We start from the raw sequence: 26091 nt of genomic DNA, 5'->3' as shown, positions 1-26091 counted from the left end.
TTACTTGGTTTGGTCGTACCACTGGCACAATTCTCAGGTTTGAAAATATGCTTCGACTTAATGCAGACTTTATTAGGCCAGATAGTATGTACATAACACTGAGTGGGCTAAAATTGGCAACAATCTTATAGAAATGATATTATGCAAAGATTCCCCCTAAAAAAAATCAATGTACACTATTCTGCTGAAATCCACAAAAGTGGCCTTAAACAGCATATGGATGGATGTCCAATGTTAAATGATGTTTCTGTGAATATATTTAGCTGGGAATACATTTCACTGCAATGAAGATTTGGCTTAATGCAGTTCTGATTTGTAGACGTTTTTCATTGTGTGTGTGCGTGTGCGTGTGCGTGTGCGTGCGCGTGTGCGCCTATGTCTGCACTCTGCAGTAGCAACCCAGGCACTTTTTTCACATCTAACTGCCAATACACCAGATGTTGTAGTAGTCCAACGAAGTGTTTGTTTTAGAGGTAGTCTGCACCCTTGACTCAAGCCTAGAGGAAGCCTTTATGACCAAGGTTGTTAAATACAAACCACGCCTAAATCTCATCTCAGAGCTTGATTCTTCAGTAAGTGTACTACTTGTTTTCATATTGGCAGCCTAGCACACTCACAGGTTGGTCATACAAGTGTTTCAAAAACATGGGATACCCAAAAAGGCTAAATGGCTTGCAAAATGCTGTGCTGTCTGTCTCCGCTATCATTGGCATCCATACAGTATGGTGGATATGTTGCTACAGTAGAACTGCTGTACTGTGTTTTGTATTCTGAAGACCAATGCTACTGGTCCATGATTTTGTGAATGTACTCTACTGGACCTTCAATATTAAATTGAAATTGAAATGTGTGCTTGTAACGGTTTATTTTATGTGTAAATGCATAAATGGTCATGTGTGTGAATGCAAGAGAGTCAAAGAATGATAAACACCAAAAATTCAAACAAGTAAACCTTCATAGGAACTATAGACATCATCATCATACCCTCCCACTGTCCATGTTCACTAATAACTATCTAAAAGGCAAAAACAAATAAAAATCATTCGTCCCCAAATAGCTGCTATATATAAATGTGGAGCGTTGCTTGCTGCTCTACGAAGGCTGTGTAATGCCATCAGAATGTCATAAAAGCTGCGTTTCTATCATCTTGGTTTACTAGCCACCGTTGTAGGTTAGATTCCAGCAAAGAGTGGGGTGATTGGGTGAAGATCAGATCTACTGCGGATGAGTCTTGGGAAATAAAGGCATCACATAAAAACACCAGATAATAGCCTATGCCTTTTCCTAACTGGTTGAGCAGTTAATATGAATACAAGTCAGGGGCACTAGGCACATCTGAGCACCATATTTCTGGGATGACTGGGCACCTGGATGAGTGGGCACATGGACAGGTGGGCACCAAAACCATTTGGGCACTAGATGAGTGGGTACTTACAGTAGGGGTGGAGATGACTAGGCACCTGGACGAGTGGGCACCTGGAGAGGTGGCACCTGAATTAGTGTTTTCTTTTTAACTTTACATAGCATGCTGCTTTGTTGTTGGTAAGTGATATTAAGTTTTAACCCACTGTTCTTTAAACCTCCAAACAACACCAAGGTCAAAAGTACAATATAAGAGTACCAGTATATTTGCCAAGACAGTACTGAGGTCAAAAGTACATTATACAGTATATAGAAAAAACAGGTGCGCTTCCTCTTTGTTTAAGGCAGTGCAGAGCTCAGCTTTGAAAATAACTTAACTCATAAACCAACTAAATGGAAAAAGTGTCACTCCAATATAAAAGATGCAAGACAAGACAGTCTTGCATTTTTAATTTTGGAGTGCTGCTTTTTCCATTTAGTTGGTTTATGAGTTACGTTATAACAGAGTTTCAACGTTTTTTCTATCATTGTATTGTGTACTGTTTAGCTATGTTTTCTCTGCCCCAGCATTCAGTTCAGCATTTTATTTACCGGTAGTTCCGTTATTTTTTCCCTTCTATTTGTTTTTTAACAATACACATTTAAAAAAAAAACAGTAGTATATATATTTTGTATGCCCACCTCCAGCTGCCCAGTTATCTCCACCCCTAAGTGCCCACTCGTCTAGGTGCCCATATTACCCTATAGTGCCCAGATGGTTTTGGTGCCCACCTGACTTCTTACCCATACAACTGCTCCACTGACAGTCCCGTAGCCTGGAGGGGCTGTCGAGATATGGTGAGCATGGGATCTTCACCGTGTTTGAGTAGTAGATGGTGCGCTGTGATTAACCAGTCGCTGTGATTGGCAGCCTAACCCTAAACCTAACCTCAATAAAACTTTACCTAAACCTAACCCTAAACCTAACCTCAATAAAACTCTACCTAAACCTAACCCTAACCCTAAACCTAACCTCAGTAAAAACTATAAAACTCAGTAAAATGCAGTGGCTGCCCCGTTTGCAAGGACCCGGGAGAATGACGGACCCCGCTGAAAATTACATGCGAGCCGAGATATGGCTGGCTAGTTGGTTGTCTAGCCAACTGCTTACGCGAATAGACAAGATTGTCAAAAAAAAATATTTTGCCGGCAGCAAACAATGATAATGTGGTGGGGGAAAGTAGACCCTTCAAGCAGTTACCATTACTTTCAGAGTGTGCCGCCGAGCTGTGCGCATGCAAGGTCACTCAGTGGGAGAGAGATTGCTATATATTGGCAGGCCAGAGAGGGACACGTCAGAATTCTCCGGGACAGACTAACTCTCTGGCCTGCGCTTCGCGGGGCCCCCAAATCTGTGGACTGATATGATCGAATCCGAATTCGTGATGTAACAGGTCGTATTTGCTTTCATATATGTCTTTGCTGTTCATATGTATATCACATGACCATTCAATTTGGGATAATTGTGGGCAATCAATAAATGCCAGATCTTGTGAATCCATAATTTTAAGTGTACAGCCTGTTTATTGGACTATTAGATAACCCTCTCACAGGATGGCGCATCAAATGTAAGCCTGTTTTTAGACAAGATAGTTTTCTCTCTGTATTACCTGTGCTGTATACTCTGTGAGATCTTTAAAGGTGTAGATAAGATATGTATTATCTTCAGCGATAAAACTATATTTCAAGCTCACCACAACTTTAGTTAGTTCTGCTTAGTATGTCAATATGTTTAGCAATCGTGTGGTTCAAAAAAAACGTTGTCATTTTATCGTCTACTAAGGTTTATGTGTAGCCTGGCTCCAGCCCTGAATCGCTAGCCACGCCCATTAAGAAAATATGTTCTGGCGATTCAGAATCGAATAATGAAGTGAAACTAAATGAAAATTCAGACTGAGTGTCAGGCTAGTTTATGTGAACACCCCGGACAGTTTTTAAGTTGCTCGATTCAGTATTTAGATATTTGATATTCATTTTAGCTGCCCCGCCCCTTCCTATACAAACCCATTATAACTTCAAACTCCATTTTAACCATGACAGATTAATCTAAAACACCCGACCTTTTTATGGTGACTGATATTGTCCTTCTAATACGTGGTTTTTCATTTATTGCTTTCATTTATTTTTAATATTTTGTTTTATTCTTTAGTCTCCTCCGTCGCGCAGTGTGGTCTGCAGCATTTTCCAAAATAATTAAAATAAATGAAAGCAGTAAATGAAAAAACACGCCCCTCACTTATTAGAAGGACAATATCAGTCACCATAAAATGTTTGGGTGTTGTAGATGAATCTATCATGGATAAAATTGAGTTTGAAGTTATAATGGGTTTGCATAGGAAGGGGGCGGGGCAGCTAAAATGAATATCAAATATCTAAATACTGAATCGAGCAACTGTCTGGGGTGCACATAAACCTGAGTAGATGATGGAATTAACCAAAAAAATGTTTTAAGTGAAATATCCCTTTAATTAAAAAGTATCAATACTTCAATATATACATGTAAAAGTACAAAAGTAATTTCATAAAATGCCAATACTAGTACTAGTACTCATTATACAGAATGTCCCATTTAAAGTTTTCAAATGTATTAAAATCTTTTGAAAATAACAGATCTACAATCTCACAATGCGTTGCGACACACTGTGAGCTTGAAGATCATCTATTTTCAAATTGCCAAAATGTATATAGAGCTGAAGTGTTAATTAACACAATTAATTAATGTATGTTTTGTAACAATCTAAATCTATAAAGTAACTACCGCTAGTAACTAAAGTTTTCAAATAATTTGTAGTGGATTAAAAGTACAATATTTGCCACTGAGATGTAGTGGATGGAGTAGAAGTAACTGGAAATATTCCAGTAAAAGTTTTTTTTTTAATCCTCAAAAGTGGAGTAGGCCTAAGTAACTTTACATGTGTAGGCCCACTATAGACCGATTCTGTACCGGTTTCATGGTCGCAGCCTACGTATTTCCTGTAGGCGGATCCGCCATAGCTGCGGGGGAGATCAGCACGTCTTTCACTACAGTGAATGTAAAGTGACTTGTGTTCGTTGGCTCACGTTACGCTAATTACTAACACTACAACTTTACAAAGATGCCTGAAAAATCGGGACGAACGTGTGTCGTTTATGCCTGCTCCAACAGTAGTGGCAAAATTCATGCACTTAGGAGGAGACAAATTCTACGTCCTGACTCATCATGACGATTGTCTATGAGCGCAGGCTGCGCAGCGCCGGCAGCCATTAGATTCCCTGCGAGTGCAGAGGACAGATGTTCGCCAGAAGTGGGTCAAAAAGCGAGGACTTTGTTCCCACTTCCCAGGCACAAAGAACAGCATGGTAAGTTTGAGACTTTTCGTTAGTTGCCATTAACTACCATTAATATAATACTAGCATGCAGCCCCCATTGAGTGGTGAAATATGTTACATGTCATTAATAACTGTTCACTGTCCAGCTAGCGAAACACGTGGCGCCGATCGTTACATTTACAGTGAAAACGTGTTCATAAACATTCAGATTTCAAATATAAAGTACTCACTACGTGTGCCACGGGTGTTATAAATGTGCTGGTACAGCGATTAGCACTGCTGCATTCCACGTAGTTTAATAAATGGCATTTTTATCCAAGCGCCTCGTTATTTTTCTCAAACGGGGTGCGTTCGGAAAATACACAGTTTCTCACCGGGAGCGCACTCTCTCATTAGTTTGTATTGGCAGTGCGGTCAGCGTGAATATATCGAACACACCCACTGTTTCAGAGCGCAACACTCCTTCCTCGACCTGACAAAAAAACTGCTCGGATAAAATGCCTTTTATTAAACAACGCGGGATGCAGCAATGCTAATCGCCGTACCAGCACATTTCTAACACCCGTGCCCCACGTGGTGAGTACTTCATATTTGAAATCTGAATGTTTATGTACACGTTTTCACTCTAAATGTAACGATCGCGTAAAACAGACTGCAGTAGCATCATGTGAACAATGGCTAAGCTAACGCTAATAACATTGATTGATTGATTGATTGATTGATTGATTGATTGAAAACAGTTTGCAGAATTACAGTATATTTCAAGCACAAACTCAATACAAAGACTGTTAACTGTGAGTGGACGACCCAATTAAACATTACTGTTTACACTTGTTTACAACAGGGTCCACCTTGTTCAATTCATCAAAACATAATTTTTAGTAGGCTAAGCTGCTCCTCAAAATAAGTCACATGCGGCGTGGGCCGCGTGGCATAATTGTGATTAATTATCAGTTGAGAAGATTCACTCATTGAAGGCTACTGTAAAAAGATAGAGGAATAAAGTGCATCATATGACTAATCTGCCCAAAATTAGTGGAAAATATGTTTTATGCGTTATTGAGTCTGTTATTATGTGGTACCAGCTATTCATCCTCATCGTTCTATCTTTAGGTGTGTTGAGTACACTTCCCAGATGGGAGGCCATTGAAAGAACACCCATAGTTCTGCAACTAGGATAAAAATATAATTTCCCCCTTAAAATTTACTGTCTGGTGTGATTGTTTTCATTTAATATTTGGTTTCTTTTGAAAACCAATAACTTAAAAAAAAGAAAGGTAAGCACTGTTTATTTTTCTTTCACAGAGGAGAATGCAGCCCCCCCCCCCCCCCAAGAGAAGAGGCATTCAGTCATAAAGCAGCAGCAGGGCCTGAAGTGAAGACACAGCATCCAATGTGGAAAATGTTATGCCTCTGTGCATGACATTTGCTAGGCGCCGTGTTGCCACAACATCATGCCCAGGAAGTTCTTTGAGGCCGCGAGTAAAAGCTGGGAGAGCCAGAGTCACCCCTGGAGGCAACACATCTGAGATGGTGAACCCACGGTCTGCTAGGATTTGATCACCAGGAATCAGAAGTTCAAGAAGACCACTGTTCTTTGTGATGAAAGTGTCACTGGCCCGTCCACCAAATAGTTTTGATGTGAACATCACATAACCATTGGGGGCAATACAATATAATAATTTGTAAGTGTTATGATGTTTGTAGTTGCTGAATGTTTGGGATCGCTTTCTTAAGTGTTTTGGCCTTTGGACAAATATTTCTGTACAGTCTATTATGCATGTTGCTTTGGGATAATTTTTACTGAAACATGATGGCATTATTCTTCTGAGAGTATCCCTAGGCAACCACGCAATCACATTTTCCCTCATAAACCTAGCAAGTATTGGTCTCCAAAGTGAAAAGATCACACATGCTGAGGTCTTGCTTATTCCAAATCTTTTAGCCAAGTCTGTGAACATCAAACAAAGACGTAGCCTAGTTAAAACGAGTAACAGCTGGTCATGGACTGCTAATCTGGTCATCTTTGGAGGTGGGTGAAAAGCTATGAGGGAATGTAAAAGCTGCCAAAAACTTGCAATACCTATGCCCGTGTGAAACCTTGCATCTTTGTCATCTAGGTCATAGGCTGACAATGATGGTGTAGGATCAGTTTGTGTTGCACGGTTTGTTAACTTTATGGTAGAGTAGCTGTGGTCTGTAATAATTTCTGGACACTGGATTCCAATATCACGCTTCAGAGGCATGACATCAGTTTGTGTTGCACTGTTTGCCCTTGAGTTGATACGGAAGTAATTGTGGTCTGCAATATGTTCCATTCCGATATCACTGGTGTCTTCAGGTCCTGCTCTTAATTCTGTTGTTGTTGATGTTGTTGCGTTTAATTCTGTTGTTGTTGATGTTGTTGCGTTTTGTGTGCTGCTGCTGCTTGATGACCGAAGGCCTCTTCTCTTAGGGGGGGCTCTACCAGATGTCATTCTCCCCTGTGAAAGGAAAAGAAACGATGCACTACAAGTTATTGTTTTATTCAAAATAAACCTAATCTGTTGAACCAAAAACAATCACATCAAACTGTCAATTTGAAGGGGAGAATCAAACGTACATGTTTATATCCTAGTTGCAGAACTGGATACGGGTGTTCTTTTGTTGGCCTCCCATCTGGGAAGTGTACTCCACACACCTAAAGATAGAATAATTAGGATGAATAGTAAATACTGGTAGGCTACCAGATATAACTCATAATGCATTAAAATACTGTCCACTAAATGGTTTCATGTTATGCAATTTAGTTATATTATGCACTTTATGCCTCTATCTTGACTGCAAAAACGCCTTCTCAACTAATAATTTTACCCACCTTGTGATGTGATAAAGATTTATTCTGATTTAGAAAATACTGTCCACTAAATGGTTTCATGTATCATGTTATGCAATTAGTTATATTATGCACTTTATGCCTCTATTTTGACTGCAAAAACGCCTTCTCAACTAATAATTTTACCCACCTTGTGATGTGATAAAGATTTATTCTGATTCAGAAAATACTGTCCACTAAATGGTGGCATAGCCATTTCATAGAGTGGACGTTGTACATTGCTTTGCACCATTTCATAGGGGGTAGACTAGATTGTCAACATTCAGCCACTGTTGTGACTCACTACTTGGGTCTAATTTAGACCCAGATGTTTCCAACTTTCCATGAAGTTTGTTTATGTGTAGAACCCTACCATACAACTGTGTCCTGCAGTATTTGTGTTCATTAGACTGTCATAGTTTGTCCAAATAGCCTAGTATTTAATCACAATAATGTCAAGCCACAGGTGACTTATTTACTAACAATGATGAACTAGTTGAGATAACATTTCACTCCTCAATGGGGGCTGCATGCTAGCATTAATGGTATAACTAACAAAAAGTATCCAAAAGTTACCGTGCTGTTCTTTGTGGGAACAAAGTCCTTTATGTTGATGTTTTTTATCCACATCTGGCGCACGTCATTGTCCTCTGCACGCCCAGGGAATCTGTGCAAACCGTATGGCTTTTGGCATGGACAATCTTCATGATGTAGAGGTTTGTGTTTTTGACATTCAGTTTCTTTCCAGAGTTGGATTTTGCCACTACTGTTGGAGCAGCCATGAACTGCACACGTTCGTCCCGATTTTTTGGGCATCTTTGTAACGTTATAGAGTTATCAATTAGCGTAACGTGAGCCAACGAAAACAAGACACTTTACATTCACTGTAATGAAAGACGTGCTGATCTCCCCCGCAGCTATGGCGGATCCGCCTACAGGAAATACGTAGGCTGCGACCATGAAACCGGTACGGAATCGGTCTATTGCATTTTTAGCAACTATAGTACACTCTTTTTAAGCGTTTGCCTGACGACCAACTATAGCCAATCACAGCGCGAACCTGTCAGTCTGGGCTATGGGATGTGTGAATTATATCAGCTACCGGTATGTTACAACGGTTACATCACTCTGTGAGGACACGCCTTTTTGGGTGGTGACACCATCCAGCGAAAGTGCTCGGAGGGGGAGGGGTGTGCCGTCGCCACGCGCAGACAGCAGGCAGCAGCTGCAGCAACAAGACCTGGTGCCATTAACACTGCATTCTAAAAAAAATAAAAAATAACCATATAATCACATTTATTTAGATAGAAAATATTAGGATCACGTTATACAAACTACTAAAAAAATGGTAGACCGTGAGCAACTGGTGCAGAAGGCCAGGCTGGCTGAACAGGCAGAAAGATATGATGATATGGCAGCTGCCATGAAATCGGTAAGTAGGCTATTATACCTTTTGTGATCATTTGTATGCTCTGAATCAATTTATTATGAATTATGGTCAACCTCATCAATATATATATATTTATTTTTAAATATGGTAATGCTTGAAATGTGAGAAATATCGGAGCACGTTATTGTTAACTATATAGACGTTAGCTTGTCTCCATAGGGTACCATGGGGGCAGTTGAATGAATCAGACGATGTCAAATAAATCTGGTGTATGAAACTTATCATCAAAGATCACGATCATGAGGAACACGTCATTTTTGAACTGTCAAACGTGCTGCTAATATGTAATTTAAAGCAACATCAGTTGGAACCCCACAGGAAGGAAAGGCATCTGCTTCATTTTTTGGCATCCGACGATTCGTGTAATAGATATTATTTCTTTAAATGTAGACGTCTACATAGACGAACCACCGATCATCTTATCTATTTTATCTGTTTAGTTTACACGATGTACTATACTGCGGTGAACTGGTTGACTGAGGGGCAATTGCGGACGGTTTGATCTTGGGGCGGTGCCTTTTGCCAGACAGGCTGTATGATTGTTAAATGATTGAAAGAAATACAGCGTGAAATTCACACTGACATTAGCACTCGGTTTAACCACGTACTGATCTGAAGACGAAAAGGAAATAAAAGGCTTTACGCAAAGATGAATATTGGAGAGAGCAGCTAGCCAGCTACTGTAGGCTTATAGTTATAATAATAACGACAAATGATGCGCATAGAGGACAAGGCAAGTGGTACCATGACGAGTGACATCGTATGGGCTGAGAATGGCCACGTTCCGTTTTAGAAGATGCTAATCGAGAAACATATTGCGATTATACTTTCATCTTTATTTTGTGTGGAGACACATTAGTCAATGGGTCCGCCGAATCGCCCCCAAAGCTACACTGCGCATTTGTGAAAAGAACGTTGGCTGAAGGAGCTTGATCACAATCGATTTGCGCAACATCAGTTTATAATAAGAATAACCATTCACCTTCCAGACGTGGGTGGGCGTTAGTGGAAACCTCGCCAAAGTGTCCTGTAATTGCCACACTGCAGTGAACGCTACCGTTTCCCCCCCTTTATGTTTTTCTTCCAAGCTTAAGTGTGGTCACTGGTCGATGATGATGATGCTGTGTAACAACTGCACTCTCGCATCCTCGACCTCTTTCGGCGATTGAGCAGGTTTTCACATGAGGCGTGTCGCAGCATCAGCCAAGCAAGATGCAGCGCCAGTAGGGCTCACAACCACAAAATGCTGGGCATGAAATGGTGCACTACTGTGATTACCACAGTAGTGCACCATTTCATACCCATCATTTTGATCATAGATCATGCTTACATGATCTGACAATGACATATACATCATGGTTGCTACCGCATTGACACATAAGGAATTCTGACTATAGGCCTGGACCTCATATCTGCATTATTTTGCGGGAAAAGGGCAATGCTGCCACTGCATATAGGCTACCTCCTCTGCCATGAAAGCCTTCATACACAAATAACTGTTCCTCTCTAAATTGGAGGAGGAAGCAAGCAGGGATACAGCCGGCGTGCCATTCTGGCTACAACAAATTCAACTATCAGACTCAACAAGTAAAATCTTGTGGCCTGCTGTCTGTCAGTGTTTAGTGTACTGGAGAGTAGGAGACTATAAGGCCAGTGACTCCTCACTTACTCTCTAGGACCAGGTGGGGGTATAATGTCAGAGGGGGATTGGCTCCACCCCTCAGATTTATGCCGAGTCAGAGAGGGCTGCCCCTCACCCAGCCAGTCTCTCTGCAGTAGTGGCACTGGGCAGTAGGGTGTGTCTGCTCGGCTGCCTCGCCCTGCATCTGAGGGGAATCCCTTGCCACTGCAGACATGGACATATAGCAATCACCACCCAATGGAAATGGAATATTAGTCATCTTTCAGTAGTTTGTTGTCTCCACCAGGCCGAAGGCATGGGGAGAGAGTATGTTTTGCACTCCGTCCGTCCGTGTGTGTGTGTGTGTGTGTGTGTACATGTGTGTGTGTGCGCGTGTGTCCGTCCGTCTGTTACCAGCTAATCTCCGGCACTGTTAACCAGGTCGATGCCAAATTTTGCACACACACTCCCTGGATGCCAATGATGAACCTCTGCCCCACATTTTCCAGAACGGCCGACTTTTGAAAAACTATTCTTTTGATATTACTCCTCCAGATTCTGTCCAGAAATCCTGCAAATCGTTACACACTATCTCTATAGTCATGTGTTCAAGACAGATCTGTCCGATATTTCATATTCCATCCTTATTGGCTAACATTGGCTTTCAAAGTTTGCAGGATTGGCTCGTTTTGAAGAAAAGCCTCAAATCATGAGTGTGCAATTTACGTGAAATGTTTTACAGACTTTCCTACTAGGCTGAGGAATATATCGCATTAAAGTTGCATAAGGAGAAGAGACTGGAGCAGCACGGACATTTAGAGCCTTTTATTTAGGTGCCGAGTATTCAAAACGTTTTGTATACTTAGCACCTAAATAAAAGGCTCTAAATGTCCGTGCCGCTCCAGTCTCTTCTCCTTATGCAACTTTGATGTCCTTGCACCTGTGAAGCACCGGATCAGCCGTTTTAGGCTTGAGGCGCGTTGGTAGATTCCCTTTGTTGAATATATCGCACCCTTTTCACATTGGCCTGTTATAGCGCCACCAACAGGTGTTTTTTTGCAAAACACATTTTTGGAACTAAATGACTCAAATCATCCAATTGCCATCCAAGGCGTTTAGGAAATGTCACCCTTTTCACATCGGCCTAGTATTGCGCCACCAGGAGGCCACAACCTGACCTGCCCTGGTGGAGACCTGTGCCCCGAGGGGCACTTTTTCTAGTTACATTTTCTTTTCCCCATTTTGCTTGCTGGTTTAGTCACGTATGCACTTCAAAGTTTAAACTGAACAAGGTAACATTATTTTAAAGAGTATAACATTTCTTATTAGAGTGAAGGGGCAAGAGGTATATTTATGCTAGAGTGTATGCTAGATACATTTCTAAAGTCAAAATTAAATTGGAAACATTAACTTGATATTCTATGATTTATCCGTGTTTGATAGTTCCAAACTTCATAAACATTATGCTGACAATTTCTAAGACTGGGAACTCACCAACTCTAACAAGGCTTCTGTCCCCCCGTTTACAAAACTGAATGTATTTTCACTATATGACATAAATATTCATTAGATATGTGTTTATATATAACATATCTTCTTGACTTTTCCTTAATATCATCTTCTTCAAATTTAAATTTCTAATTAATTCATATAATACTAGAGAGGTTGACTTCACCTTCCTTTCTACAAAATAAAACGCCCAGTGGGCTACTCCCTCAGATACTGTGTATACAGATAAAGAAATGCCAAAGTACACATTATCAAGAGTTTGTTATCTTTAGAACATTTTAAAAGTAAATTGTCATTGCTTTCATTTTCATTGTTTGCGCAAAAAAAAAAAAAAAAGATTTACTATACCTAATGTAATCAATGAATCATAACAGACTGACATGTTATTATTGCTACAATTCTCAGCTCCCACCGCCTTTAACTTTAATTACATTAGCGGTCTAGCCGCCCTCTACCTAAATCTTTATGTTAGTTCATATAAGAATTCTAACAAAATAATGTTGTCTAGTACTATGGGACACTGCTACTTATTAGTGAACATTAACAACACACCATCCCAATATGAGAAACCTGTAAACTTTACAGGGCTATATTAGTAATAGCCTAGGGGGCGGCATGTGGCTCAGGAGGTAGAGCAACCCATCTTGGAATCTGAAGGTTCCAGGTTCGATCCCCGGCTCCTCCTGGCTAAGTGTAGATGTGTCCTTGAGCAAGACACCCCTAACTGCTCCCAATGAGCAGGTTGTAAGGCATGGTTTGGTGTGTGAAATGTATGTGAATGGGTGAATTTGATGTACAGTACATTGTAAAGCTCTTTGAAGGGTCGGACAGACTAGAAAGACACTATAAAAATGCAGTCCATTTACTCCACTGATACAGAATTTTAAGATTTGTTGAGTTGTCTGAATTATTCATTTAATTTAATAAATAAGAAATGCATAACATTTCTTCTTTCTTCGTCTGTACTGCTACTACAACTATATCAAGGTCATCCTGTGATGTCACTGTGTCTTTAGTCAATTGTGAACATTTTAAAAATGCAGAATAAAAAACAGCTGCAATGGCATTCCGCGACCATCTCATGGTGTATTTCCTAGTGAAACTGGCTGGGTGGTTCCGAGCCAATCACAATGATGGAGGGCCATTCACTGACAATAAGTAAGGGGGCTGTGTCCCCATAGACCGCCTTTTGAGGCGGCAGCGCCAGCTGTCTTCTATGTATTCCTATGATAGAAACGTGCCGGTGCGGTGCGATATACTCTTTAGTGATTTACCAGTGTAACAGCCCCAAATAAACCCCCAGCCATATTATACCTGCAGGGTTAAAGAGGGCTAGTCCAGACCAGTTTATACCCCGGGTATAATATAGGCTCGCCCATAATATACCCATCTAGCCCAGACCGTGCCCCACCTTGTGTTTTTCATTAATTATTTCTACATCATAATTATTTTAGTAATGCGTTAAGTAACATCTCTCTAAGTCTAGTCCATATTATACCCCCCGTCTTGTGTTTTTCATGAATAAATATGTAATTAAATGTCCAAAGGTTTTTTTCTCCTCAATATCCTAATAGAGGGTATGCTCGTGACATCATCATCATACCCGGAAGTTATGAAGGAACACCTACTGAGTGGCAAAAAACTACTTTCTGGCATTGACAGCCCATCATCATCATTTTTTGACCGCGGTCGAGATCATGGATTTCACAATGCCACGCCAGACTTTCCCATCCTTCATTGCTAAATTTTCCATCCCCAGTTCCTGCATACTGATGCATGTGTCCCTAGCGATGACATCAAGGAACGACAGTCTTCTACCTCTGGTCTGCTTTGAGGCAGGATTCCAGAGAAGAAGGGAAGATATAACCTCATTGTTAGGCCAGACATGACTCTCCTGTCCAGTTTATAACGCCTTGTTTTTTAATTTTGAATAAATACAAGGTAAATATTTGTGTAATTAATATATACTGAATTGATACCTCTCTAGTCTAGTCTAAATTATTTATTTATTTTGAAATTGCACTAAAGGATAAGCCCCTTGAGATGCAGCATCTCATTTGTGAGGGGTCCTCAAACAGTCAAAGCACAACACAGCAACAAGAAAACTTTCCAACAACACAGAACAAAAACGCATCAAACAAGGACATACACAAAAGACTCTTCCACCATCTCAAACCCCACTACATCAGTTTATTTTATACCACCTGTGTTGCAACACTTTAACTCATTTACCGCCAACAGCGCCATCTGGTGGTGACTCAGAGCATCATCCAGTCATTTAACCCATTCAGGACGGGAACCCCTTTTGGTGTTTTAAGCATTATGTTATACTTTAGCTGTTGAAAAATAGCAGATCTACAAGCTCATAGCGCGGCACCGAGTGCCGAGAGGAAACACTGAAGCACAAAAGATATGGTGGCCGAAAGTGGTATTACACTATGGGCCAAGCACTATGCATTGCGTGCGCTCACATGCCATGCTCGATACGTGAACGCCATGCTCCATACGTGAACGCCATGCTCCATACGTGAACGTTCGCAATGATATCAACGGCCCAGCGCGTTCACGTATGGCCCATAAGCAATCCCAGAATGCACTGGTTCGAACACGGCCTCATGCGCTGGGTGAGCAACTCAATGCAAGTGGATGAGAGGAGAAATCCGGTGACGTCTCTATTATACTGTATATAACTCTGCTATATAACTCCGCGATTGTCATTTAATCCACCCAAAACATACTTTTTGTAACAGAGGATCATATCGTTCAGAGAAATGAGCCGCAAATCAAACCCAAAAAGAAGAATCCGAGATATTAAGATTCTAAAACCTGCGTCCCCCTAGACAACATAAGCCAGCGAAATTGTATTTGTTTTTCCCTCCCTACCGCACCGGAACCGGAGTGTTATGAGCAGAGCGCATACAGGACACAGTTTTGAGCTAAGAAAACAATTACGGTGTGTTTGATGCCCAAATCTTCATTTAGGCTGTATTGAGATTTTGCTGTAAAGTCAAATATATCATTTTACAAGTCAGATAGAGTAGTTTAGAAGTTTACAAGGTCAAATAGCAATTTAGTTTATAGTATTTGCTTCGATTTTCTTCCCCTTGAAAACAGGCCTGTCAGCAATACGTGGGGAGGGAATGTAAGCTTGTAGCATAATTTTGCCTACTTGCAATGGATTTGCCTACTGAAGAAGTACCTATTTGATGTACTACTCATTAACCCCCCCCCCCCCCCCCCCCCTACAAAAGAAGAGTGCAGTGACAGTCAATATTTGACCTCTCTCTTTGCATATTTACAAATAATACTAGTGTTGGAGCTTTTTTTTTATTATTATTATTCATGGTGCATAGGTGTGGCTTTATAAGCACCACAGGTGGTGGATACCAATGTATACCTGGGAAGGGATGATTGTGGCCAGGTGTGTAATGGGGGAAGGCCACACCTTGCTGCTGCCATGAAGTGTGTTGCTTCAATGTTTGTTTAATTTGTTTTTGTCTATCTTTATGGATTTTTACGGTTGGAAAGAAGGTTTGATTGCAAGATGTTAAATACATCGATTATAGAGTTAGAGAAGAACGCACATCCCAACAAAAACCTTTCAGGTGCTGAACAACAATAGGTATATTATTAGTATATGACGACATTACGACCACTGTGGGTCTTTAACAGGTCTGATACATTACAGAATACATTGATTGACATATCCAAATTTACAAAGAGCTCTCTGGACATTAAATGAATTGAGCATGCGCCTAACAAAAGTTTAGTTACACGCATGCTATATATTAGGCTTGGGCGATGGGATGAAAAAGAAAAGAAAAGGAAAAGACAACGAGTGAAACAGTGGTTAGTATTGAGCAACAGGCTAACAACATCACCATGGCCATAGCTGTTAGCTAGTTAGCTACAAGGCTACTGTCTGCTTCAACTTCATTGACAACGTGCAGTCACGACGTAGCCGACACAGGCGCTGCAAAAAAAAGGCAGATCTACACCGGAGGGGGGAGAGAAAGAGAGTGAGAGACGAGAGTCTAATTGAAATGGATCAGTTCAGTCTGTTCATTAAAAACACAGTTCAGATGGGGCACGATGGCACAGTCGCCTCACAGCTAGAAGGTCCTGGGTTCGTTGCTTTTTTTGAAATAGTGTATAACTATAGTGTATAATAGTGTATAACTGATGTACATTTCCATTCATAGCAACACTGCTTCTATGTCAAACACAAAGTAATCAGTCCACGGAGTCCTCTGTGAAATGTTTGTTCGATATGAGGATGCATTGCTTGTTGGCGTCTATAGCAATAAGCATAATTGGACTACCAAGCATGTGTAGGTGGCTGTGAACATGGAAGAAGTGCACTTATTATAATCTATACTTTTCTATTATTATTATAATTTATATTGCAGGTATAAATTCTATCCCAAGGGATATCTTGTATAGATATATTTATGCGTGCGCGCGTGCGTGTGTGTGTGTGTGTGTGTGTGTCTTTTGTAGATAAACTGTCCTTTATACAGCACCCTATAAGTTTGAACATACGGTAGTCTGCCCGAGTTTTGTCCTAGACGTTCAGTACATATATTGAATCTAAGCAGATCATTATTGGCTTTTTTGTGGCAATTTTGCCAATGAATTGTCAATAGTATTTTTGTTCAAATTTGTTTTCATGCAAGGCTAAGCTAAGGTATGAAACAACATAACCACCGTATACCCTTGTATCAAAATTTGGCTATTGATTAGGCTGCACAGGATAGACAAACTGCTGAATAGCTTGTTTGTTATTTGGTCAGCAAAAGGAGTAGGTGTATCACACATGCACAGTTCTGTCTAGCTATGCAGCTCAACCCAATTCATATACAAGATTGGCAATGTACACCGTTTGTTCCAATGGAATGGTCCCTTTGGAACACATTATTTCTTCATGAATGAATAACTGACTTGTTTGAGATCTATGAACTATGATCTATGATCTTATGATTCCACTTTTTGTCTAGAGACTACACGGAAATTAAAGGAGAACTTGGCTGATATGTAAAGCAAACCATACCATTCCTTTTATGAGGAGAAAACCAGACACTTACCAAAGCATTCTGTGTAAAGAGGGCCCCCCAATTTAGTCTTAATTAATTCCTCCCCACACACATTTCTGCATGTTGTTACTGTTGTTTCATACTGTCTCACCTGCCAGTGAGGAGCCCCCAGTCAGAGGATGCAGTGCCTCTGACCCACTCCTCCTGCACAACAATTGGATTAGAACCCCTAGACTCTGCGGTGGTGGGCCGACACTCCCGGCAAAATGATGCAGGCACCGGAAACATGTAGTTTTTTTTCTTTTTTCTGAAAACGTTGCTTTATAAGTTTACAGGATAACCTTGGCACTTGGCGGGGTTACAGGACCTTGCAGTAATAATTTGTGAGAGGTACTTCTGTGGTTTTGCTCAAATAGACAACAGAGCTAGAGTACAGGAAGTGTTGCCAAATAGACTACTACAATGTATGTCACACAGTAATCAAACCATTGATTCGCTTTCAGGCATGAGCCCATGTGGTACACGCAATAGCAATTCACATTATTCCTGTACCATGTACTGTACTTCCTTCTAAGAAAAGCATGTCCAAGATGTTCACATCTCGACATGATAACTTGGATGTTCTGTAAAATTTATAGATTAGTGATCAGTCAGATAGACCTTCCATGATTGCACACAAATATCCCCAATCCAACTCACTACACATCAGTATACTATTGGACAAGGACATTTGCTAACGATGTTAGCTAGCGAGCAGTCATTCAACCGTTTTACTGTCCCTGTGGCAAAGTCACTATTAATACTTTGAATAGGTTTACTGGTTCAATGTGCATTGAGTCATTCATATAGTTCTTGCAGACTTCCAAATGGATTATAAAAGGTGTCTTGCTATATGGACCTTGAGCAAAGAGCATCCAAGCAACAAACTGTCCTCCATACTTAACTGTTTATATCATCAGCTGAAAAAGTTCAAGTTTCAAGCCCTTTTGCAGATTAATCCAAAATGATGATGCAGCATAGCTAAAGGAAATTTAAGGCAGTCTTTGATTAGTACTTTACTTTGGCATGAAAAGACAAAGTAGAAAACATACTGTACAGGCCTTCCAGAATAGAAATAGAAACATTTTGTAAGGTTGAATTACCGGTAAGCATAATTGTGTGCCCTTACCCTTTTAAATGTTACTACTAGCTACTTCAGAATGCATCACAGGCTCCAATGCATATATATATATTATGAATTGTCATAATGGCCAATAATGGCCACCGAGTGGCGCGCTACGAGCTTGTAGGTCTGCTATTTTTGAAAAATCGAACGACTGACATAGAAACATAGCTTTTTCGGAAAACTGTCAGGATGTAGAAGCCATTTTTTTAATCTGATCTCAGGTCAAAATGGGTTAAAGAAAAACTCAGCAGAAACGGAACAATTTTCAGGGCAGAACCTTTGTACTGAACACTTTTACTAACTAGTGACACTCACTGCTATGCTATGTAACCCCCCCCCCCCATGCTTTCCAGTGCTTAACAAGCCTATTCACACTGCTCATGACGTCAGATAGTGCATGCCGCCTTTGTGCTCTGCAGCCTGAAAGAGGGCAGGCTGGGGAGGGGAGGGGAGGGGAGGGGAGGGGGGCTGTCTGTCACATCACTTTAACAGAGACACATGAAGACCAGGAAGATTGCAAGGATGGAAGGAAAAAGACAGATGAATGGCGAGCTGAAGACTAAATCAAATGGCATGCACTTGGCCTCTAAACACTGGAAAAGGGACTTCTTGTTGTCAGCCTCTCAACCTTAACGTCTATAGTGTGTGTTTGTGTGTGTGTACGCACACACGTAGAATAGAAATGTATTATATACTATTTTAGCTATAAAAGTATTTATACTATGTACACACACACACACACACACACACACACACACACACACACACACACACACACACACACACACACACACACACACACACACACACACACACACACACACACACACACACACACACACACACACACACACACACACACACACACACACACACTACACTGACTGTTGATATGAATGAAAACAGATCTGTCAGAGGGGAAGTATATTGACTGTGCTTCCTGGCATTTATTTGTATTAGCATGCAACTCTTTGGAAGTTGACAGCCTTGTGTAAGAATGAGTCACGAGAGAGCGAGTGCAATTGATGAGCTTTATGGGCAGACAGAGGCCTATTGTCATCCCTGCACCATAGCTTCCGTCAGGGCTTTCTGCACACTCTGCACAGGCCCCTGGAAACAAAGACGGACATGTTTTTACAGCGAGGTTGTTTAGGGCTTGTTTTTCTGACCTCGTACTCTAGCGCTGAACTACAGTACACTGCTGGGCTGCCTTTTACAGTTACATTACATATTGCTTATGGTCATTTATCAGGATGGGGCTTGGAGTAGTATAGAGCAAAGTATAGCTATACACGATTAGTACTATGGTGGATTTACTGTCTCTGCGATGTTGCTGGGGAGGTGGCTAGTCTGTATCTCAGTGTGAACATTTTACTAAAACATTAGCGTTTTCTAAAAGAAGAAAATAAGTGCACTCCTCCCCCCTCCACCCCAAATATACTGTTAAAAGAAACTCATGATGAAAAGATTGCCGGTTAATTTCTGGCTATATCCATGACTTAAGCCCTACCCATATCAGAGGCACTGTAAATGTCGGTTCTTATCCTGATAAGTGTGTCTATGGGGAATTATTAAGAGAAGCAGATTATGTTATATGACCCACAGGTTAAAGTTACTTTGTTAAATCATTTACTGACATAATTGATTCGGTCTGTAGTCTCTTCCCTGCAGCCGGAAGTTTTATTTTGAAGACCCCAAAATTCACCCCAAAATTAACCGGAATGGATCGCAAAAGCGTGCAGCAGTGTGTGTGAGCCGCTGCTGGTTAAATTGAAAAAGGCGTACAAGCTTATTTGTTGTAGCCTATATGGCATGATTTTCTGTCCAGTCCTACGTGTAGGCGGGCGATTATGGCGAATTATATTGGTTAATAAAGAGAGGTGTAAAGGGGATATTGTCTATGGTGTATATCATTCTTGTTTTTAACCATAGTTAATTAATATGGGTCGTGATAAACTGGCGCAATGACGGTAGGCAGTAATACAATGTGCAAGCATTCGAAAATGGGTTTTAATTGACTGTAAAAGAAATCTAACAACTTTTCTCAGTGCATAATCTTGTAAAGTCTCAGGATTCTTTTTAATGGCAGTAATCCAAAATTACTTTAGAAATGAACGATAGCCAACACTGGTTGTGACCCAACATTTGGTTGAGTGAACAAAAGTAAGACAAAGCAAGAGCGGAAAACAGCAATCTCTCCTCTCTCTCTCTCATATAGTGTGTGTGTGTGTGTGTGTGTGTGTGTGTGTGTGTGTGTGTGTGTGTGTGTGTGTGTGTGTGTGTGTGTGTGATGATACAGTATATAAAATACATACTGTTTATGATGTTGATTGTATATTGAGGTGTGTGAAGATGCCTTTCCCATTGGGGTAGAATAGAGGTGAAATCATCCAGACACTGGCCTGTCAAAATGAATAAATAAATCTTTCAGCGCAGAAGAAACCTCGGGATGATGTCAGCAACCTGCTCGATGGAGTGGTAGTGGCCATTCTCTTTTTGAGTGGTGCTAGCAATGTGTGTCTGTATGTACTGTATGTACGTACGTCTGTGTGTATGTGTGTCTGTCCGTCCAAGCACGAAAATAGGGTTTTTTACCGCACAGTACAGTACAGTACAGTACTACAGCATGAGTACAGTTACAGCACCACTCAGTTCAGACGGGTCTGATTTCTTCTCTCTGCTTATCATTGTCACTCTGTCTTACATCTGGCGACTTATCTTAAAGTGTTGGTTTAGTAATCAGTAACAACTTTATTACTGCTACAGTATATGGCGCAGCCCGGCTGTTGCATGGTGACAGCCTGCAAAAAAAAAAAAAAAAAAAAAACAGTACATGAGATTACATCCTTGTAACGCCTTTCAATGCATCCTTCCTTGCAGTGTTGATTTTGACAGCAAATTTTGATTTTAATTTTAGTCATAGTCTATTTAGTTTTCATTTAGAATATAGTCATAGACATTAGACTATAGTCATTTTAGTCGACTTTAGTCGACTAAAATGTATTTGGCAGACCTTAATGCCATCGTAATGACTGATTTTACACTTGCTGAAAATAGCCGATCTATACATACAAGCTCACAATGCGATGCATTGTGAGCTTGTTTCGTCTGCTATTTTCAGGATGAAATCAAGTGTAAAATAACTTATACTGGATCTCTTGTCCACTAGTTGTTTCCTAACATTTAGTCTAGTTTTTATTTGTTGACGAAATTGTCAATATATTTAGTCTTAGTTTTAGTCATCATAGCTTAGTTTCCATTAAGTTTTCGTCAGTGAAAAAAGGTATAGTTGACGAACGTTTTTTTTTGTCATAGTATTAGTCGGCGAAATCAACAGCGCTATCCTTTGTCCTCTCCCTCCAGGTGACGGAGCTGAACGAGGCACTGTCCAACGAGGAGCGCAACCTGCTCTCGGTCGCCTACAAGAACGTGGTGGGCGCGCGGCGCTCGTCCTGGCGCGTCATCTCCAGCATCGAGCAGAAGACGTCGGCCGACGGCAACGAGAAGAAAATCGAGATGGTGCGCGCCTACCGCGAGAAGATCGAGAAGGAGCTGGAGGCCGTGTGCCAGGACGTACTCAGCCTCCTCGACGGCTTCCTCGTCAAGAACTGCAACGAGACGCAGCACGAGAGCAAGGTGTTCTACCTGAAGATGAAGGGCGACTACTACCGCTACCTGGCCGAGGTGGCCACGGGCGAGAAGCGCGCCGGCGTGGTGGAGTCCAGCGAGAGGTCCTACAGCGAGGCGCACGAGATCAGCAAGGAGCACATGCAGCCCACGCACCCCATCCGCCTGGGCCTGGCGCTCAACTACTCCGTGTTCTACTACGAGATCCAGAACGCACCCGAGCAGGCCTGCCACCTGGCCAAGACAGCCTTCGACGACGCCATCGCGGAGCTCGACACCCTCAACGAGGACTCGTACAAAGACTCCACGCTCATCATGCAGCTGCTACGGGACAACCTAACGCTGTGGACGAGCGACCAGCAGGACGAGGAAGGGGGCGAGGGAGGCAACAACTAAAAAAAAGTCCCGACCAAGACCTCTTTCTTTCTTGCCAAAACACACAGACACACACACACACACACACAACACGCGCTCACGAATAATGACGACAACAAAATAATAAATAAATACTACTAGTAAACGTTCTTAGAAATTAAAAACGACAACAAAAAGGGGGGCTGATGGAGCATCGGCAAGCCACTTTTGCTGGTGATACTAATGCGGCCGCTGTTCTTTATTTTTCCACAAATTAAAAGTAAAATTAAATAAACGGTGGGATGAGGGCAGTCAATTTTAGTTAGTCGAAGTTATGATAAAAGAAAGAAATGAACGAAAATCCTTCTCGATAGCCTCTGTGACATTTGCCAAACTACCACTTAGAAGCAAGGGGTATGTCATTCTTCACAGTGTGGCCACTGGGTAATAATACCTTCACACTAGGCATAGACTGTTGTTATTTTGCAAAGGAAGCCGAGCTGTCTTATTGTATTTGGTGAGGGAGGAGCATTCGATATAAAGTTTGACGCTTGAAGCAACAAGAAAATTTAAGAGTAAACCTTGAATGCATCACCTTGCTTAATGAGAGACAGAAAGAAAGAGAGTGTGTTGCAAATTAGTTATAGAGAGAAGAGAGGTTGCGGAAAAACCGAACTTCTATCAAGTAACCAGAGACGTACCAACATGGGACTTGGATGCACAGCAACGTGGTCCTTGAGTGAGAAGCAGGTCGACTCCGTTTTGAACATACATACAAAACGTTTCGGTTGCTCTGTGTCAGGTTATGTGTCCAGCTCAGTCACAGTCATACTGTATAACTAAAATACAAGTTCATGAAGTAAAGCCTACCCAGCAAGCCAAATGACGTCATGATGACGTCCTCCGGTGACTCTGGTGACGTTCAGAACTAGGCCAGATCACAGCCCATAATGGGGATGATGTTTACGTCATTTCCAAGACGTCTTCACCAGTTGAAATAATATAGCTTATTCTGGGCCAGATCTGACTAGTTGTGATATGACTTAAGTTGATCTGGCCTCGATTGGACTCTCTCTGATTCATCCAGGATGTCCGTCTTATAGTGGGCACTGGGCAGAATTTATGTTGATTGAAATCAGGTGATATTCTGGGCCAGATCTGTCTTGGCTTGACTTGATCTGGCCCCAGTGGAGACGTCACTAATTCGTCCAGGTCCTGACCGTGCTTGCTGGGTAGTGCAACTTGTTTCTCATGTGCTGCTGCTGTGCTTTTTATTAAATAAATTAACCGTCTTGGGGCACCTAATTCTTATTGTCAGTATTGTTGTTACTATAACAATTTCTATTGGCTCTTTTATGTTTGTAGAATTACCATTTCATTCATTGAAATCAAACCAAAATCAATGGAAAAATACTATTTTAAAGATTCTGGTTTGGGAAGAAATTGTTGAAACAAGTCACCAAACACATAACCCCTAATTGCCTACCGTAATTTATCTTCACAACTATCAATAGGATTTCTGAAAGGGCACAGGGTCGACTGGAATCGCGTACAGTACTTGATTGGGGGGCTATGTGTAATTTGTGGACAGAGCACATGCAATGTTACATGGAAGATCTAAAAGCAGATTTGAGGTTTGTGGATTTTCTTTGTGTTAAGTTTCTTATTGGTCAAGAAATGCACTTGCCTATTATACTGTTTCTTCAGTGTAAGATGATAACTGCTCCAATATTCTCCATAATACAATATTGTGCATGCTGTGATGTATTTATACAGTAGCTTGAATTTATTAACTTATACTGTAGATGTTATGTATTCATATGAACATGGAATCACTAGACATTAATCTGATTATTTTCTATTTATTTCTTTTTATTGGATTGTTAGCTAGACCTTCTTTTAATCTGTGTTTTCTTTACTCCATTTGCTGAAGTACGCTATACCAAAACAGTGATTGTTAACAATAAATTGATCTGTTATGGACGTTGCTATGGTGACATGCAATTCTTACTAAGGGAAAAAGATCAGAACTCTGCTGTGTTTTTGATCTTTCAGTCACATTTTGTAATCAAAATATTGAATTGGTGTTTCCTGTATATGGACCATTATTGTTTCTCTAGCTTCCTTTAGCTGCCCATTATTCAATTTCAGTCAAATAATGATAGTCAAGATACAAAATGTTGTCCAATCCGAACTAGATTAAAATCTAATAGACAAAGGTCACACTATTTGGTACAAAATCACGACAATTATTATTGGTGCTATTACAGTAGACAATTGTAACGTGCAATTTAGAACGTTCCGAACATGATACTGTAATTATGATATAACCAACTCACCAACATAAAGAACCAAGTGGTTCTTTGAAGCGTTCACCCTCCTGGCTGATATAGCTGCTATTTAGATAAGAACGTAATGTTTCAAGTTCTGCCGCAACTCTGTATGAACAACCATTCAAGCCACTGTTGATCCACGACGTGAGTTAAGAAATGTCACTGAATGAAACAGACAATGCGGACAAAATCATTCACGGTACTAAATGGAACCGTTATGATACAGTGGAGATCAACTGTGTGTTCTCAAACCACTTGTGAGAGGCACAACTACTGAAGAGCCTGGTTCCACATGGTATCATTAGTGGATCCATGTAGGTCACACATTTTAACAAAGTCTTTGAATAAAAAATAGTTCCACAAACAAAGAACCCCTGTGGATAGTCATCTCTAGGTTTGTTCTGGCCAGGAACCAGGGACGTGCACACATAGACATCAAAGGGGGCTTCAGCCCTGCCCTTTTACCCGTCTGTAAAACAAATGCCCTCTCCAGACCATGAATGCAGCATTTACTATGGTGAAAGAAATGCAAATGCCATCCTCTCCATTCCATGCCATACCCGAGAATACATTTTTTCTGAACTCCTGATCTTGAAGGCAGCCTTTTGCGTTGAAAGAATTTGTTTAGAAATCCATGTCATCGGAAAATAGCAGATCTACAAGCTCTCGATGCGTCGTAACGGCTATTTTCTTCCAAAAGTGCCCTCTTAAGCCATACACACACCGTGCGAACGCCGCGCGTCAAAACAGCCGCCTCCGTTATTTTCAATGAACCTATCCCACACCGGCGGCGTCCGACGCGTTCACGCCTCGCCTGACGCTCCGATACGCCAATGTTCTATTTTTCAGGAGTTGCCGCAAATATGCCACATGCAGTTAGAGACAAGAAGGATGTGATTAGATATACAGTATAGTTAATGGGTAGCTCTACATGAGATATGATAGATAGATTGATAGACTGATCAATAGATACAATTAGTATACTGTATAATTGTGAATACAATATTGCATACACAGATTATTGTAAATATCCCTGAAATCAGTTGTGCTTACATATTAGATATTGTCTGAATATCTTTGTGTAGGGCTGATATAGGGCAGTGGGGTCATGCACAAGGTGACAAAGTGGTCAATTTAAAGGTGTTGCACTTTAGATAAATGATTACTCACACCGGATGTAATTTGTCATGAAATCATCACAAATAGTTTGACAGGGATATTGGTATTGACTGATAAAAACAAATCCAACAAGTGAGTCTGCAGGACACTGCACACAACAGCCTCAAGAAAGATACAGAAATAACATATTGATTATTTAATATTTATTTAGTATTGTATATTATGTTTTGTCTTTGTTTTGATCACTTTGCTTTTAACCTACCATTTATTTTACATCAACCGACTGCTTTAATTTTGTTTCATTGTTTGCTTTTGA

At 40.9% G+C, this 26091-nt stretch overlaps 1 protein-coding gene across 1 annotated transcript; it reads left to right on the top strand.

Annotated features, from left to right (window-relative positions):
• Positions 1-8764: 8764 nt before the first annotated feature.
• ywhag1 (3-monooxygenase/tryptophan 5-monooxygenase activation protein, gamma polypeptide 1) lies at positions 8765-24436 on the top strand. Its single transcript, XM_083768062.1, has 2 exons — positions 8765-8996; positions 21706-24436. The coding sequence occupies exons 1-2, from the start codon at positions 8910-8912 to the stop codon at positions 22363-22365; spliced, it is 747 nt and encodes a 248-aa protein (XP_083624188.1). The 5' UTR covers positions 8765-8909; the 3' UTR covers positions 22366-24436.
• Positions 24437-26091: the final 1655 nt, after the last annotated feature.

Source organism: Protomyctophum parallelum (genome assembly GCF_964188405.1).
Source record: "Protomyctophum parallelum genome assembly, chromosome: 1".
Taxonomy (NCBI): domain Eukaryota; kingdom Metazoa; phylum Chordata; class Actinopteri; order Myctophiformes; family Myctophidae; genus Protomyctophum; species Protomyctophum parallelum.
This window is presented reverse-complemented; position numbering and strand designations above follow the sequence as displayed.